Genomic DNA, 14,891 nt, shown 5'->3' on the forward strand with positions numbered 1-14,891 from the left:
TTTTCCTGACCCCTTTTCTCTCTATCTCTGTATGTACTTAGGGACCGGACGGCTTTACGCGGTCAAGATGACCATTAATGTTTTTGACGATTCGCTCCGTTGAGTCTAGAGGGTCCTTTCCTTACGCCAAAACGTCTTAGAGGTTGTCTGTATTGACGTAACTCCGTCCCGAAAATCTCTAAGGACCCTAAAAGAGTGAAAGGCTTGTTCGATGGTCCACCTTCCCATTCCAATTTTCGGGGGGTAACTACCGTCGTCTGCTTAGTTTCAGTTGCACGAGTTGCGTTGACGTTTATCTATTTGATTTCAAATTAAATAATGAAATATATTTAACCTTTGACCTATATATACTAAGACCGTCCTTGTTTCGTAAAAACCGTATAAGAGCATCCCACGTTTAGGGTTATATTTCCTAGCTGAAGCTATGTTTATAGTAACACAGGTACATTAGCTAATTGGACTTTCGGTTTCTAAGAATATCCCTGCTATATAGTTCGAAGACCGACGAACGCTCCAAATTCGGCTCTATTCTCTTGAGACCATGGTTTATTTTAGGTGTACGGCTTTTAGGAGCTTTGTAGTATGCCGCCGTGTGTCCTTACGACCTAGCCGAGTGGTCGGACACTTACTTTTTCTCGCGCAATAAAACCATATTTTGAGACTCGTTAATATCAATTGAAATTGATTGTTGTAACGCCACTTCAAGATGTTGATTGTGTTTTCTCAATCTAGAGCGTACGCAATTTGCAATTGCTTGACCCCTCGTGACTTCCCCGAAAATTGCGGAATAATCCTTTGGAGATTCGGGGACCCGTTAGTTCTAAGAGAGCAATCTTTTACGTACTCCGATAGACCAACGATTGTGTGTATGTCTACATTCCTTAACCATTACATTAAGGCTTAACCTTATTTGTAGAGAAGTTCTTTGAACTTCTGTCGAATGCAAACTCAATTTTCCAAATCGATATTTTACTACCGCGATGCATAATTTAATTTGATTTAAATTGAAATAGAATTGGAATGCGTATTGTTTTATTATTTAGAACGGAGAAAATGGTTCTGAAATAGAGGTTCCGGCCTTGTTACGGGCCTTTTGGTTCTTATTTCATTTCCGGTTCTCCGTGATTGGTGGTATCTCTGTTGCCATACGTCAAAACCGGAAATGGAGGTATAACACTTATGGTCTTGCGTACTATCTATTACAGTATACTATTTTCTCTGATTAGACTATAGCCACATTTTTACGTAGAGTCACACCCAAGCTTCAGTATATTTAAAATAACCATATTCATTAAGCCTAATCCAAAATGATAATAGTTAATAATAATTATAATCTTGACATGCGTCCAACTAAAAAACAAAACCTATCGTTCTTAGCGACGGTAAAGGCTTAGCTGTTTCCGAAGGGAGACTTTAATGCAAAATGTTCACACTATAAAACCTTATCGTCAATAACCAAGCGAGTTATATTAATAATCTATTTAAGTATCCCTTCAATTTAGTAGACCACAATCAGGAAATGGGGCGTGAAAGTTTTTTAATTTGTGGCTCCGTGCTGCGGTAATATTTATTTATGAGCAGGTCAAAATGAGTAATCACCTTTTTTAAATAAGTAACCCACCCCGTTGTGTCGTTAAGTCGAGGATTATCTAAGGGTGGGGGAAGGAAGGGCCTTTAAGCACCTTAATCGTCTTCAGTGCGATCAAAACTCTTAACAGGGTAAGTTTTTCTTTCGAGGTATTACCACCGCAACCGTGTTAAAGCTACGTGACTCCCCAACGCAGCCTTAGTATTATTCCTTAAGCCTTGGCTATTGGAAATACCCCAACACCAGTTCTAATATAAAATACAATGTACTTGCTCACCCACGACTTAGGAAGGTCCCATATTGAGTTTGCAATAGAAATCAAGGTTAGGTTATGGTACATTATCAGCGTGCTAACCAAGGCTTAAGATTTAGTTTTTAGCATTGCATCTTCTGGTGGTGACGTTGTAAGTAACCAGACAGAGCTTAAGCCTAAATCTACTTAACGCCGTAATGCGACTCCCACATTGACTTAGGCCTAATTTAGCGAATGATATTTTAGAACTGATCTTTTTACTTGAGATTGTGTACAGATCCAAGGCCTAGGGGGTTAAAAATACCGCAGAAACAAACAATATCAGCGATTCTGGGAATCGCCTAGACCTCTGTTAGTAATTGCAAGAGGTTGATGCACTCCTTCGCTGTTCAAAATACAGTAGAACTTGACCTAACCTCGTAATAGGCGAGAGTTGTGCTTGGAATACCTTTAGCGTTGTTGTAGTCTGTAGATAAACTTGATATGAAGTTCGTGTAGCAGCAGTGGGCCTCAGATATGCAGTTTTTTTTATCATTTTTGCTATAGCTATCTGTAGGGCCTAATTTTTCTTTTTGTCTAAATACTACCTTACAATAAGCGGTATAATCTAAAAGGACATTTCCCGAAATATATATTTATTTAATTAACGACAAAATGACACGTCAAAATTTAAACGGTACTATAACACTAATTTAATTTGGTTGAACGGAAGAGGAAAGCTAATATGTGGTACCCGGTGCACGGTCTTTCCTTAGATTAACCGCTAATTAGATTTATGTCAGCCAGAGTTTAATTCGTTAACTTCAAACTCGAAAACCGCAAGCATGGGACCCGTATTAAATTCGAGAATTTTATACATTTTATTTTAAAGGGTAATTAAGAATTTAAGTCCACCATCTCTATAAAATCCATTGATGATGTTAATTAATTGATGCTAATTAGTTGTAACCCGATGAGAATTAACAAGATTTCAAATAAATCTTTTACGCAAATAGACCAAATTAAATTTATTCCAGAACAGAAGCAAACATCAAAGGGGTGAAAGGAGTCGCCTTCTTGGGGTATTTCCTTCGCGCCAAGAGCCACCGCTATCCTCCCTCGTGTAGTGAACTAGGGCTCCGTCTAGTGTTGCCTCATGGCGCCAAGAAATAACCAAGCCTTTAACATATGAGTTAGTTTCTCTTAAAGTAGTTAATGGAACGTTAATCATGACAAACCTTGAAAGAAAGGCTTAAAAACTTTCAACACTGGCAATTCTGAACTTCTACCAAATCGGTCTGAAAGTATTGCGTTAAATAGTCGCCAATCAATCGTCTGCTGTTTTGAGTTTCACTGAGCTATATTTCCAAAATATTTTCCCTTCAAATGTCGAAAAGGGCCAGAGGAAACTGCTTAAATCGTTACGGCTGACCGATGACAGCTTTGAGGTGGATGCTGGGATTGGGGAAGGTCAATCCAGTGTACTGGACTGGACTATCTTATGCATTCCCACTCAAGTGGGTATCATTTTTCATTGGGCTGAACTAGCTGTATATATATATAAAGTCCCCTTTTATTTGCCTTTCCTGTTGAAACCAATATAATAGCGCTTGCTCTCGCGTCTCTCTGCAATTCCAGATTGCATTGGCATTCCTCGAGTCATTTAGGCCACCCTTTTTCTCTCTTACTCTTGCTTTTATTGATATCAATGGGTATCCATGCCAGATTCCCCCCCCTTATATTGGTACAAGATAGACGTAGATGGACTAAGTGTTTATATATACAGGGTATTGCATAAAGGGTGGTAGGACCGAAGAATTTTGAATCGAAAATGTTCGTAAGACCCTTAACTAGTTATGAGACGGTGTTTTAGTGATGACCCCTTGCTTGCTTTAAAGAGTATGTATACATCTTTCATTTCCCTTAGAAAAGCACGATTGTCAACACGCTGTACCTTAATGCTCTTCCTTAAGAGACATATCCTAAGCCTTGGCTTATATACTACATCACGGAATTTCTTAAAACTTTGAAACTAACGTTTCCGCATTCCAAAATATATCAATGTTTCCACTTAAGTATAAATGATTTTAAAGGATGTTTGTGTTTACTTTAAGAAATAACTGGGCATTATAATTTGAATTCCTTCCGTGTATACCAAGGTCAAGTTAGTTGACAGAGATACCAAGCTTTACATTTACGGTGAAAGAATTTCAACGCTATTTAGGCTTAAAAGACGGTTTATATTGCGTCATAGACATTGGGCGTACGTTGCCCTAACCTCTTTATACCACTTATCGACGCGTTGCCTGTATCCCCGAAGCGTCTTTTCAGCTGGGGCAAACCTGCATGGTAGACCTATTTCGAGATAGGAATGATTTTGGCCCTTTCCACCAATCCCCCCCTCTCCATTCAACCCCTTGAAAGTCCTCCGGCTTGAGATGTCCGCTTATTGCATCACTGTCGCTCAATTGACCCCAAGTAGCCGGACTCGAGAAGTTAGTGTAATTGATCGTAAGGCCCTAGCCTATATAGCTAACTCCACCAATTTTCCAAACCCCATTTCAGTATCGAGAGAACCGAAAAGAAAATCAACGTTTTATGTAGACAGATATTTATTTTATATAAGCCATTTTTAAAATAGGAAATGTTTCTTTAATTACATTTTATTATTTTCTTTTAATTACCGCATGGGTAAATTGGGAATCACGTATTTTCAGATTTATTTTGAAAGTTCCGGTCTATGTTTTGAACAAAACTTTGGGTAACCCGCCTAAAGTAAAAACGATGTATTTGTTTAATAATGCAATTATCGTGTAATTGGTTCGCTGCTTGGTCTATTAAAAAAGAAAATGAATAAACGTCTGCGGCCTAGCTTTTCTAATTAACAGTATAAGCTTCACCAAACAAAATTATGGCTTTCATTACGTTCTTCCTCGACTCGCCTTTATATACCTTCCTACATTTGTTAAGAGCTTCCTGTAATTTAGGTCTTAATTGTTTTACCTAATCTTGAATTTGGAAGCTTATAGAGAGAAAGTTTTAGCTAAATCCAAACTATTTTAAAAGGTTTATTAGGAACTAATTAATTTTATTAAGAATGTTCAGTTTTCATTTAGATAACATTTCTCTAAATTTTTTACTTTTCGACTGATGCCTAGTGGTTGCAAAAGTATTGGTTATATTCTCGCGATGGCTGGTTTTCGCGTTCTGGCGGTTTGTCGCGTGCGCACGTGATTAAAAGCAGACGATATTCTATGAGAGCGGTAGCTCTCTTAGATAAGACTTCATACTGACTTTAATGTATTTATAAAGTTTTATCATTTTCTTTTTCAGGATTTTACAATGGATTTTTACTTTCGTCAGTCGTGGAAAGATGACCGTTTGAATTTTTCGAAGAGACCTGGTTTCGAGAGTTTAACGGTGGGAGCTGAAGTTGCTGATCGAATCTGGGTTCCCGATACTTTTTTCGCCAACGAAAAGACTGCCTACATCCATTTCGCAACGACACTCAACACCTTTCTCAGGATCAAGTACGATGGACAAGTCTTTAGGAGTATACGGTAAGTCCAAAGTCCAAGAGACCCTTTTTTTGCCTAAGGGGGGGCGCAGTATCGTCTGCTTCATTTAGGGTTAAGATGGAACATTGATTGGGTCTGTGGACAACAAAGATGGGCCTTAAATAGGGCTTGAAATGTTACCAGTCCATCTGTCTGAAGAAAACAAGGTGGTTAAACACCAGTCTACAGCTTTTTTAAAGGGTCTTTTACTAGAGACATTTGTGACAAAATCAATACAGGCTATGTTGATATTTTCATCAAATATTTCGCTCGTTGAGGGAAATAATTGGGCTTGAACTTTGATCTTTCAAAGAGGGTCAAATATACCGGTTAAATTTATTAGAAACTAATTGGGTTTCGAGCTAGCCAGGCTTTAGAATAAACAATATTTCCCACGTATAGCGTTTCTGCTGTGTAAAAAGGAGTCAAATTAATGTAGGAGACTCTCTTTAATAATTTTTCAAAGCGTCCCTTTGAGAGTGCCAGAGATGGGAAAAGTCAGTTTGCCTAAGCACTTTAACTTCGTTATAGACGTCTCTTTGGAGACCTTAAAATTGTTGATTTTAAAAATTTTCTATATTAAAAAGATCCCCCGCTTTTCTCTTCTTCCCTTTTCACGCAGTACGAGCCAGAAATGGTTTTAAATTTTAATTTATGACATTTAGTGAGTGCTAAATGGGCGTTGCAAAGGGAAGATGAATTATGTTGTTAATGTTCGTTTAATTTCCGGAAAAATTAGGGTAGACTTAGTTTTGGTTAGCCTTGGGAAGGTTAAGCTTGAAATTTTTCGCTCTTTAAAATTCTAATATAAAAACTGTACAATGTTGCAATTAGGCTTAAATTTGGAAAAGGGTTAGGGTTAGGGGCCCTTTTTAATATTTACTTAGTAGCATCGAAATAAAATTGACTTATAACTGTTTGCTCTCTGTATTTCGGCTACAAAAAAACTGTGAATTGCAATTAGGCTTAGCTTAAAAATGATCAAAATTCACCTTCCCTAAAAAAATTAAACATTTGAACTCCACCGAAATCAATACGAAACTCCTTTCGCACACATGGCCTTTTTGGGGTCGCGAATCTATTTTGGAAAGCATTTTACTAGGAGTGAAAACCAAGATCAGGGCTGTATTCCCCAACGGATGAAGCAGGTATAAACATATGTAACCTTTCAAATACTTTGAAACGGTGTGCGCCGTTAGTTTTCCCGAAAACCCACAAATCGTTGCTTGTATTTGAAAGTTCTTGCTTGTAAAAATCCCCTGCGGATATAGTCAGATTCGCGACTTTTTTGACAGCTTTATACAACGACTTACAAGTTAGCTCTCTCTCGCTCGTTATACCTTGATTTGAGGTTGATTTATACGTACCAAAAAATATTTACCAGTTTCACCAATTCCCTTCTGGGGTTTAAAAATCCCCAGAAAGGTTGAACATTCTTTAGAAGTTTTTTATTTTTATTTATTTTGGATTTTCGGATTGGTTTTTCTTTTTTTTCTCTTCCTTTTTCTTGGTTGAAATAAGTGGTCTAGAAATACACCATGTGGTGTAGATCAATTTTGCTTTACTTTTTCATGGGAATTCGGGGTCAAAGGTCAAAGATTCTGCGTATTTTTTAATAAAGTTCAAACTCATTTCATTTGTTTTGAACTTTGAATTATTATTTTAATGAAAAGTGTCACTCAACTATTTTTCTATTTTTCAAGTACCAACTGTTTTTATGCAAATTTGTTTGGGGGAGGGGGTTAAAGGTCAAATACGGTGTATGAATATTTAAATGAGGTTAATATTCTGTACTGGTTTTATTTTAATTAGTTTTGGACACTGAAAAAATTTATTCTATTCTATTCTAATTCAACGCAACTATTTTTTAAAATTATTATAATTTTCATTACACAATTATTTTAATTACTAAGCTTCCCGGTTTATCCTATAGTTGATTTAATTCTTAGAAACAAAGCGCTAAATTATCTGAATTGTTCTAGTTTTCAATATAAAATCATCCTTTCTATAAGTGCAACCTCACTTTTAAACTTTTGCCATATGCAAATTTGAAAATTAAAATTCGCAAAACAGCTATAGTTCATTCGAATTTAACAATTACGCTTTAGGTATTATAATATAACCTAATTTGCATAATTAAATTCCTTTCTAATTTTTGAAATTAGAGCAATAACACGTGCGAGAAATCAGAAAACAATAGAGAGTTTAAGAAAAACGTTTTTTTTTAAATTAAAGTATTGAAATGGGGTGTTGATATATAACGTATAGTTTTTCCTTAGATTTTTAACCTTCCAATAAGATAAACATTAATCAAATTCGCCCATCATTTATGAAGGGGGGCAAAAAGCTCTAAAAATGCATTACTGTCCCGCAGTTTCTGATAGTCTACAGATATCATTACTTCAAATTACATTAACCAATTAAACTTTTTTCCTTAACGGTGCCAGTGTCACGTTATGTTTCTAATATCACAATCCCTTCACGTAGCAAAAGGATTATTATATCCAATCTTTTAAATCCAGAAATTTGATATTTTTCCAACGTCGTATCTCGTCATTCGTGTAAAAATATCAGGCAGAAATAATTTTTTTTTTGGTGTTATGCCCAGAGCTTAAGGGCTATATTGTCCCCCAAAGCGGCGCCTATTGTGCCATTTTATCCCAAAATTCTTTATTGTCTAATTTTTCTAACCTTCCTTCCTCCTCTCTAGACTGTTTTACGACGTTTTTGCACTTCAGATAAAATAATAATAAAAAAAAATGGCGGGAGTAAAGAAAAGGCGGGAAAATATTTTTATAGTCTTCTTCAGAAGGGATTCTCAAATTTGGAGAATTTAATTTGTTTTTCTTTTTATTTTATTTTTGGAGTTTAAGCTTGGGTTTTGAGGCTGATATTGAACAATAAATGTTTACTGTCAACGTGTAGTAGCCTAGGATATCATAAGCTTTAATTTCGTAAAATCTAATTTGAAAAGCACGTGGTATGATTTTTTCGCGCCCAATTGAAAAAGTACATAAGGTTTTTTTAGCGCCAAATTGAAAAAGCTCGCGTGGTTTTGTTTTTTCGCGCCAAATTGAAAAAGCACGTGTTTGGTTTTTTTCTTTTTCTTTTTTTTTGGGCCAAATTGAAAAATCGCGCGCTTTTTTTAAAACTGTCTGAAATTAGGCTTACCACAATTATCAGACTTTCTTTAACTGAAGCCGTAAAAGCAATACGTGTTGAAGTTAAGTTTTCATTTTTCCCATATTTATATAAATTTAAAGGGTTTAAATAAGTTAACGGGTTAATATTTTTTATTATACATTTTTTAACGAAAAAGAAAGGGTTAGAATCCCTTTAATGAAGCCTTACATAGTTCGATTAACGTACATCTTATATCAAGTTATTTTTGGGGAAATTCTAAATTTCTGTAGTGTTACATTAAATATTTATTATCTCTCCTGCAAACTTTAATATTCAAATAGAGTTTCGTTTCAAAGAAGAAGAAAAAACACCATCTCGAAGTGGAAGAACTACCTTAACTCGGAGAAGTTCTTTCAGTTTGTGTATAGTTTTGTTTTTATTTTTCGTGCCAATCTTAGTATACAATAGATGGGAAACAACAGCTTTATATCTTAAAAACCTTAAGATTCTACCTTCATTTTAATTGCATATTCAGCTTGAAACTCTAGAAAATTGCCAAAGGACTCTAGAGAAGTCCCTTATGCCAAGCAGAGTCGGAAATAAATTTTCAAGATAAATATATAATAATCACAGTCTTAAAACGCTACGAAAATATACTTTGCTAAAGCGGTTTTTAACTCGAGTTTGTCTTAAATTTCAAGGATGCAAATCTTTAGTATAGACTGTTTCGTCTGATAAAATATTAAAACCTTTCTTAACTTAAAGGGTTGGGATTTTAAAATAGTTTTAACGGATTTCCAAATTTCCCTCAATAAAGCCCATTCTGTATACTTTAACGCGATTATGCTTTTTGAGGTGTAAAATATTTCCAGTTTTCCAACACGATTTCGATGCTCAAAATAGAATTTTTTCTTTGCTTACCAAATAATTCAAGCGTTGTTTGTAGATGAGATGGTTGAGAGAACCGTAGAAAATCCCAGTCCTCTTTTTAGGCATTTATCTAGTGTTCCTCATGTTTGTTAATCTAAATTGCTTTTTGTCCAGGAAAATATTTCTCCCCTCGTAAATTGCTCTAATAACTTATTGTCTAAGTCGCCCAGCTCTAGATAATTAAATAAATTGATATTTTATCATATTTACGTCTGTACATTTATCTGTACTTTAGTCAGCCATCTGATCAACACCGCTCTTCTCTCAAAAATAGCCCTTAAGTTAGTTTGGGGGTCTATTTTGTGGTATGCTACCGAAACTGAATACTACCTTATAGAGATAAGACTCCATAGTCCATACCTGTTTTATTATTATATATTTTTCTACATATACCTTGGGTTCTATCTTTAAAATGAATATATCCTTCCGCATTCTGTACTATTTTTCCTTTTTCCCCGTATGGGCACGCTTTATTTAAACCGGACTATAGGTGTATTGTTTTCTTCTTGTAAGTTTCGTTGTGTTATTTTACGATGGCGTTGGCCAGATCCTCTGTGTTCAGTTGTTTTTGTAGATAAGGCTTAAGGGATGATGAGATATAGCTCGTAAAGCTACTACTGACGAACTAACAGCGGAGGGAAATCCCATGTTAAAATTCGTAGTCGATTAATATTTGTTGGAGATTTTTTTTTCCTAAAATAGGCTTAGCGTTTTTTATTTTATTTTAATTGGGGTTAATTTTACTTTGAAATTTTTTAAGTGTTTACGTCATTAAGACTCGTAAGTGTTAGGCCCGATTTAGGGGGTAGTATAAGTTTTGTGTTGTTAACAATTGTTTGGATTAAATATTAGGCCCGAGTTAGGCCTAGGTAAAAATCTTTTTTTATTCTAAAACGAATTTAAAAAATATGAAATTTCATCTTCTTATACTTATACTTTTAAATAACCATATTAGTTATCTTTAAATGAAGTCAAAAAGCGAATCGAAAAGATTTCTTTTAATAAAGAGCATTAGACTTAGCATAAAACTGGGTTTATCTTGAAATAAGAGAGGTAACTTTGCGTCTCAAAAAAAAATCATCCGAATTAAAAACAGAGTTAGGCCTATATCTAGAACGTTACACAATTATTAGAAGCTCATAACTTGCTTGCTTTAATTCTGGACAAGTTCTACTATTTTCATTGCGGTCTCTCGAGCGATTTACTTTCAGTTATAGCCTTCTGATTATCGTACTAAAGAGCTAGGGGTTAAAAATTTTAAAACTCCCTTTTCAATCTAAGAACTATATACCCCCTACGTTATCTTAGGGGGATATAAAACAGAATATACTTCTTGACCTAAATAAATGTTTTTCTTGACAAGCTAGATTATGCCATTAAAGCTTTTTTTTTCTTTCCTCCTTAAGCCTTTGCTCTGTTAAATGAATAAGAGTCTCTATACTCCCCCAAGTTTTAAAATCAAACAAGAAAAACCACTCCATTTTGTTGTTTGCTATGTAAAACAATCGGTAAACTAAACCAGCTCCTAACTTCATCCATGAGCTTTGAGCCTAGTAGAACCTTCATTCATTTTTTTTATTAGTTTCTATAGCATTTTAGGCTTTTTGACTTTTATGCTTTATGGAAGTTGATCTTGTAAGACAAATATCCTTAAAAGGGTTTAGAGTTCAATTAGGCCTAACGCTCTAATTAAAGAATATTTCTTGGAAAATTGAAGAACGCGCATTAAGCCCTTAAGATTATAATTATGTTTACCAAGATGTTGGTTTTAACTTCAACTAAACGTATGCAGAAACCAATTAAATGAAGTAACGAACCGGATTTAAAGTTTAAAATTTAATTTCTTGACCAAGGCTTAGCAAAAAATTACGATTAATAACTTAAACAATTAAAGAAATGTTTTTGCCTATTAGCAAGACCCTTAGTTATGGTAAACTCACGAGTATTCTTTACCAGGCTATGGTGAAAATGGTCTAAACACTGAGCTGGTAGTACTTTTATTGTCTTTTTGTATCCACCCTGCTGGCACGATTCTTTGTTACCCTTTGTTTTCTTCACTGTCCACCCTACTTTGAAGAATTGATTGGGAATAGGGGGACTTACGTAAAGCTACGCATTGTCTCGTGGCTTTGTACCATTACACTTGTCAACGTGAACGAAGTGCCATGCAGTTGAGATCCTCATTTGATTTAGTTGGGCTCCGGAAGATCCTTTACAAAATAACTCTGTCGTCGTCTCCTTAGTTCCCTGGGATGGATAATGATGTTTCTTATTAATTATATCGTATTCAAATAAAGGTAATTCTCCACCCCCCATGGTAACACGCAGACAGAAGTAGATAACCACGAAGTTATGTTACGTGCCAAAATATTTTGACCACGTGTTAGCTACAAGATTTTAAAAGATAACTTTTGGTTCAGAGGGTTGATAACTTCGTGAGACATTTACTTCTGCTATAAAGTTGGTAGGCCATTTTTTTCCCCCGGCTAAGATCTAATTGGGAGTAAATCTTTTGTTTCATTTTGAATGAAAAGGGTTTTTTTCTTTTGCGCATGCTCGAATAAAGCTTTAGGATTAGGATATTCCATTAACGTTGCTTTAATAAGTTTGATTTTATTGCGCTGTTATTGTTCTATTGACTTTCATTATGAATTAATTATTTTAATTAGTCCATAATTAAAACAATTAATGAGTTTTTTATGAGAAATATCACTCAGACTTGTTCAATATTTAAAACAAATACGTCTCTTTCAAAGTTGTGAAATTCCATGACTTAATTGGTACGTAACAGAGTATGCCTCTAATTCAATTAATTTCGTCCCAAATTTTTAATTAAAACTAGAGTTGTTAGTTATAAAAAGGTTCCCTTAACATTTAGGCATACTCTTTTGTTCTTATTACATTAAGTCTTTTTTTAGGCGTGAAAAGGCCTAAGGGTTCTCAAGTTAAGTCTGGGATAAAAATAGAGACTAAGTTTAGCCACGCAAAAGACCCGTAAAAATAAAATTAACAAAGACCCCTCTGTCATTAAAAGGCAATTCTATTAAAAATCAAGTGTCAAATATTGATTACTTTTCCAGCCATATTGGCTAAAAGGCGGGTAAAAGTTTTTTTTAATATTGATTGAATTCTCAACTAAAAATATAAATATCGTTTTTATTATTTAAGATGGTAATATAGGGAAGCCAACATTTAGGCGGAAATGGTCCCATGTTAAACCTATGGCCCCTGTAGAAATGTTTATCACGTATTACACCAATGTTTGCGAAAAAGCAACCATGCAGGCGCTATTAAGAATTATGATTATTTTTATAATTTTTGTTTTGATTTTGAACCAAAACAAATTGATTCAAAGAATCAAGGGCATGTAATATGGATCAGTAATTTAAAGGGATAATTACGTATGTTTTAGTCGCAGCCTTACGTTTCGTGAAATTAAAATTTTAAGTATTGAAAATATTATTTTGAATTTTATATAATTTTTTGGTGACATTTAGATGAACTAAATATTTAATACGTTGTCATCCGGTTGCCATAGTTACACCTTCGCTCTCAAATAACAAAATTATTTATTTAATACCTCTATTTTCACATTTCCGAGTATTTAAAACGCATGGTAGTCGAAACTAAACTGTAATATTCCCTTAAAATCGAGAAGCTCCGGGTATCCTATCCTATAAGATCCCTCGGAGACTAGTCATGTTTGCTATTTCATACTCGTTGCCTTAAAGGAAACTCCCCCTTATATTATCTTTAAGTATATAGTCGCTTAATTAAATTTACATTTTGCAACAGGAGTATGTTGAAATATAAGACTGTTCGGAATTACCATCTCTTCTCTTGTCACTCCGCGTTCTAAGAATGCTTGACTACTTTTGTATATTGAAGGTTTACCTTACCGTGTTCATCCGCAATGTATATTTTCTGTGTACTGAGAATGATATTGGAACTGGTGTTAGGCTTAGAGAAGAGCCCAATTTTCCGCTATCCCGAATTTCTATGAGACTTGACGTTTTCTCTCTCTTTCTCCCTCTCTCATGTACACACACTGTCTGTTCATTAAAACAAGTACCCAAGTTGATTGTAAGGGGCATTTCATAAAGGGTGTTTAAATAAAATTTAAGACACTTCAGTGATTTTTAAGATCCATTTTCTCTAACATTAATTATTAATGTTTGACCTTTCAATTTATAATCCCTTTAAATCTTCGACATCACTATAGGTTATCATTTTATTATACGCACCTATGTTTAAGAAAAACACTTAATAATTAAAACATAAGTAATATAGCTTTAAACAATTATTTATTTAAAAGTTACTATTTTACTCAAGAAATAATGTTTAAATTTGCATTTAACTTAAGTTCAAAGCTAAAATTTTTAATGTTAGTCATAGAAAGAAGATGATCTAGAGAAAAAGGATTTTGACAAATCAAATAAAGATTCTGCGTTACGTGTTTTTGAACTAAAGGCTTGTTTTTTAATTTTGAAAAACTTCAAAAGTTTGTAGCGCGAGCTCATCTTATTCTTAAGGCGCGTGAAGCTGTAACTTAAATCCAATAGAGGCCGCTCGCGATTTATTTAACACTAAAACAGACTGGGAGTTGAAAAGTTTTTATATATATTTTTCATTTAAACTCTGGGAAATTTAAGGTGTTTGAAGTTTTGATTTGAACCTAAGCTACGACTGAATTTGTAAGATATCAAAGTTGATTTAACTTTAAACACGTTGTTCTCTTTGTAAAGGAGTATACTTATCAAATTAGATAAAAGTGCACGCTTAAGGCTTTTGAATATTCAATTTTAAAGCCTACACGACTTGACTTTTATAAAATGGGGTTTTAAATATATCTTTCTCACCTTGTTTTAAGGCGAAAATAGTTTTGGGAGTCGCGGATATAGCACGCTTTTTGGAGTCAGGAAGTATTACGGGGAGGCCGACTTTAATCTGGGATAAAAGACTTAACTGAGTCCAGGATTGGTTGCTGGTCCTTGCCCCTGGTACACGCGGTGGTGTTTGGGGGACGCGTGCCGTGCCAGAGTGACGGCCGGATTACAGCTAGGGTGTGTCGACTTTTTTTTCCAAGCTATTGGATTCTTTCCATCATACATGTATTAGGAATGCACGCAACTAATAGGAATAATCGCGCCCCAAATATCTTCCGTGTTAATTTCTACTCGGGTTTAGTGGGCCGGGCTTGACGTCTATCTAGCTGTGATTTCATTGGTTACTAGCTACGCGAGTTCCTAAGCGCACGCGCATTAAGTTGAATTTTTCGTGAGAAAAAAAGCGATGATTCTTAGTAGCTATATGTATTCCTGATGTGGGTATATATATATAGCATCTCTTTGAAGCCTTCGCGTCAACGACTTCGTCACTTTTAAGAGATTTACTTCTTTTTCTCCCAAAGCAAATACACTTTTTATGTATTACGAAGATAGAACCACTCCTACTTTTTGAG

At 34.8% G+C, this 14,891-nt stretch overlaps 1 protein-coding gene across 5 annotated transcripts in view; it reads left to right on the top strand.

Moving 5' to 3' along the window:
- LOC149690650 (gamma-aminobutyric acid receptor subunit beta-like) overlaps positions 1 to 14,891 on the top strand; it is a 77,675-nt gene that overhangs the window by 19,781 nt on the left and 43,003 nt on the right. For all 5 annotated transcript variants that reach the window (XM_089870221.1, XM_089870220.1, XM_089870218.1 and 2 more), the window contains exon 4: positions 5,154 to 5,380. In XM_089870221.1, the coding sequence (XP_089726347.1) occupies positions 5,154 to 5,380 (227 nt within the window). The remainder of the gene's footprint in view (positions 1 to 5,153; positions 5,381 to 14,891) is intronic.

This window comes from Phalangium opilio, unplaced genomic scaffold, assembly GCF_054372755.1.
Source record: "Phalangium opilio isolate 3A_F unplaced genomic scaffold, DU_Popi_V2 ptg000031l_1, whole genome shotgun sequence".
Classification (NCBI taxonomy): domain Eukaryota; kingdom Metazoa; phylum Arthropoda; class Arachnida; order Opiliones; family Phalangiidae; genus Phalangium; species Phalangium opilio.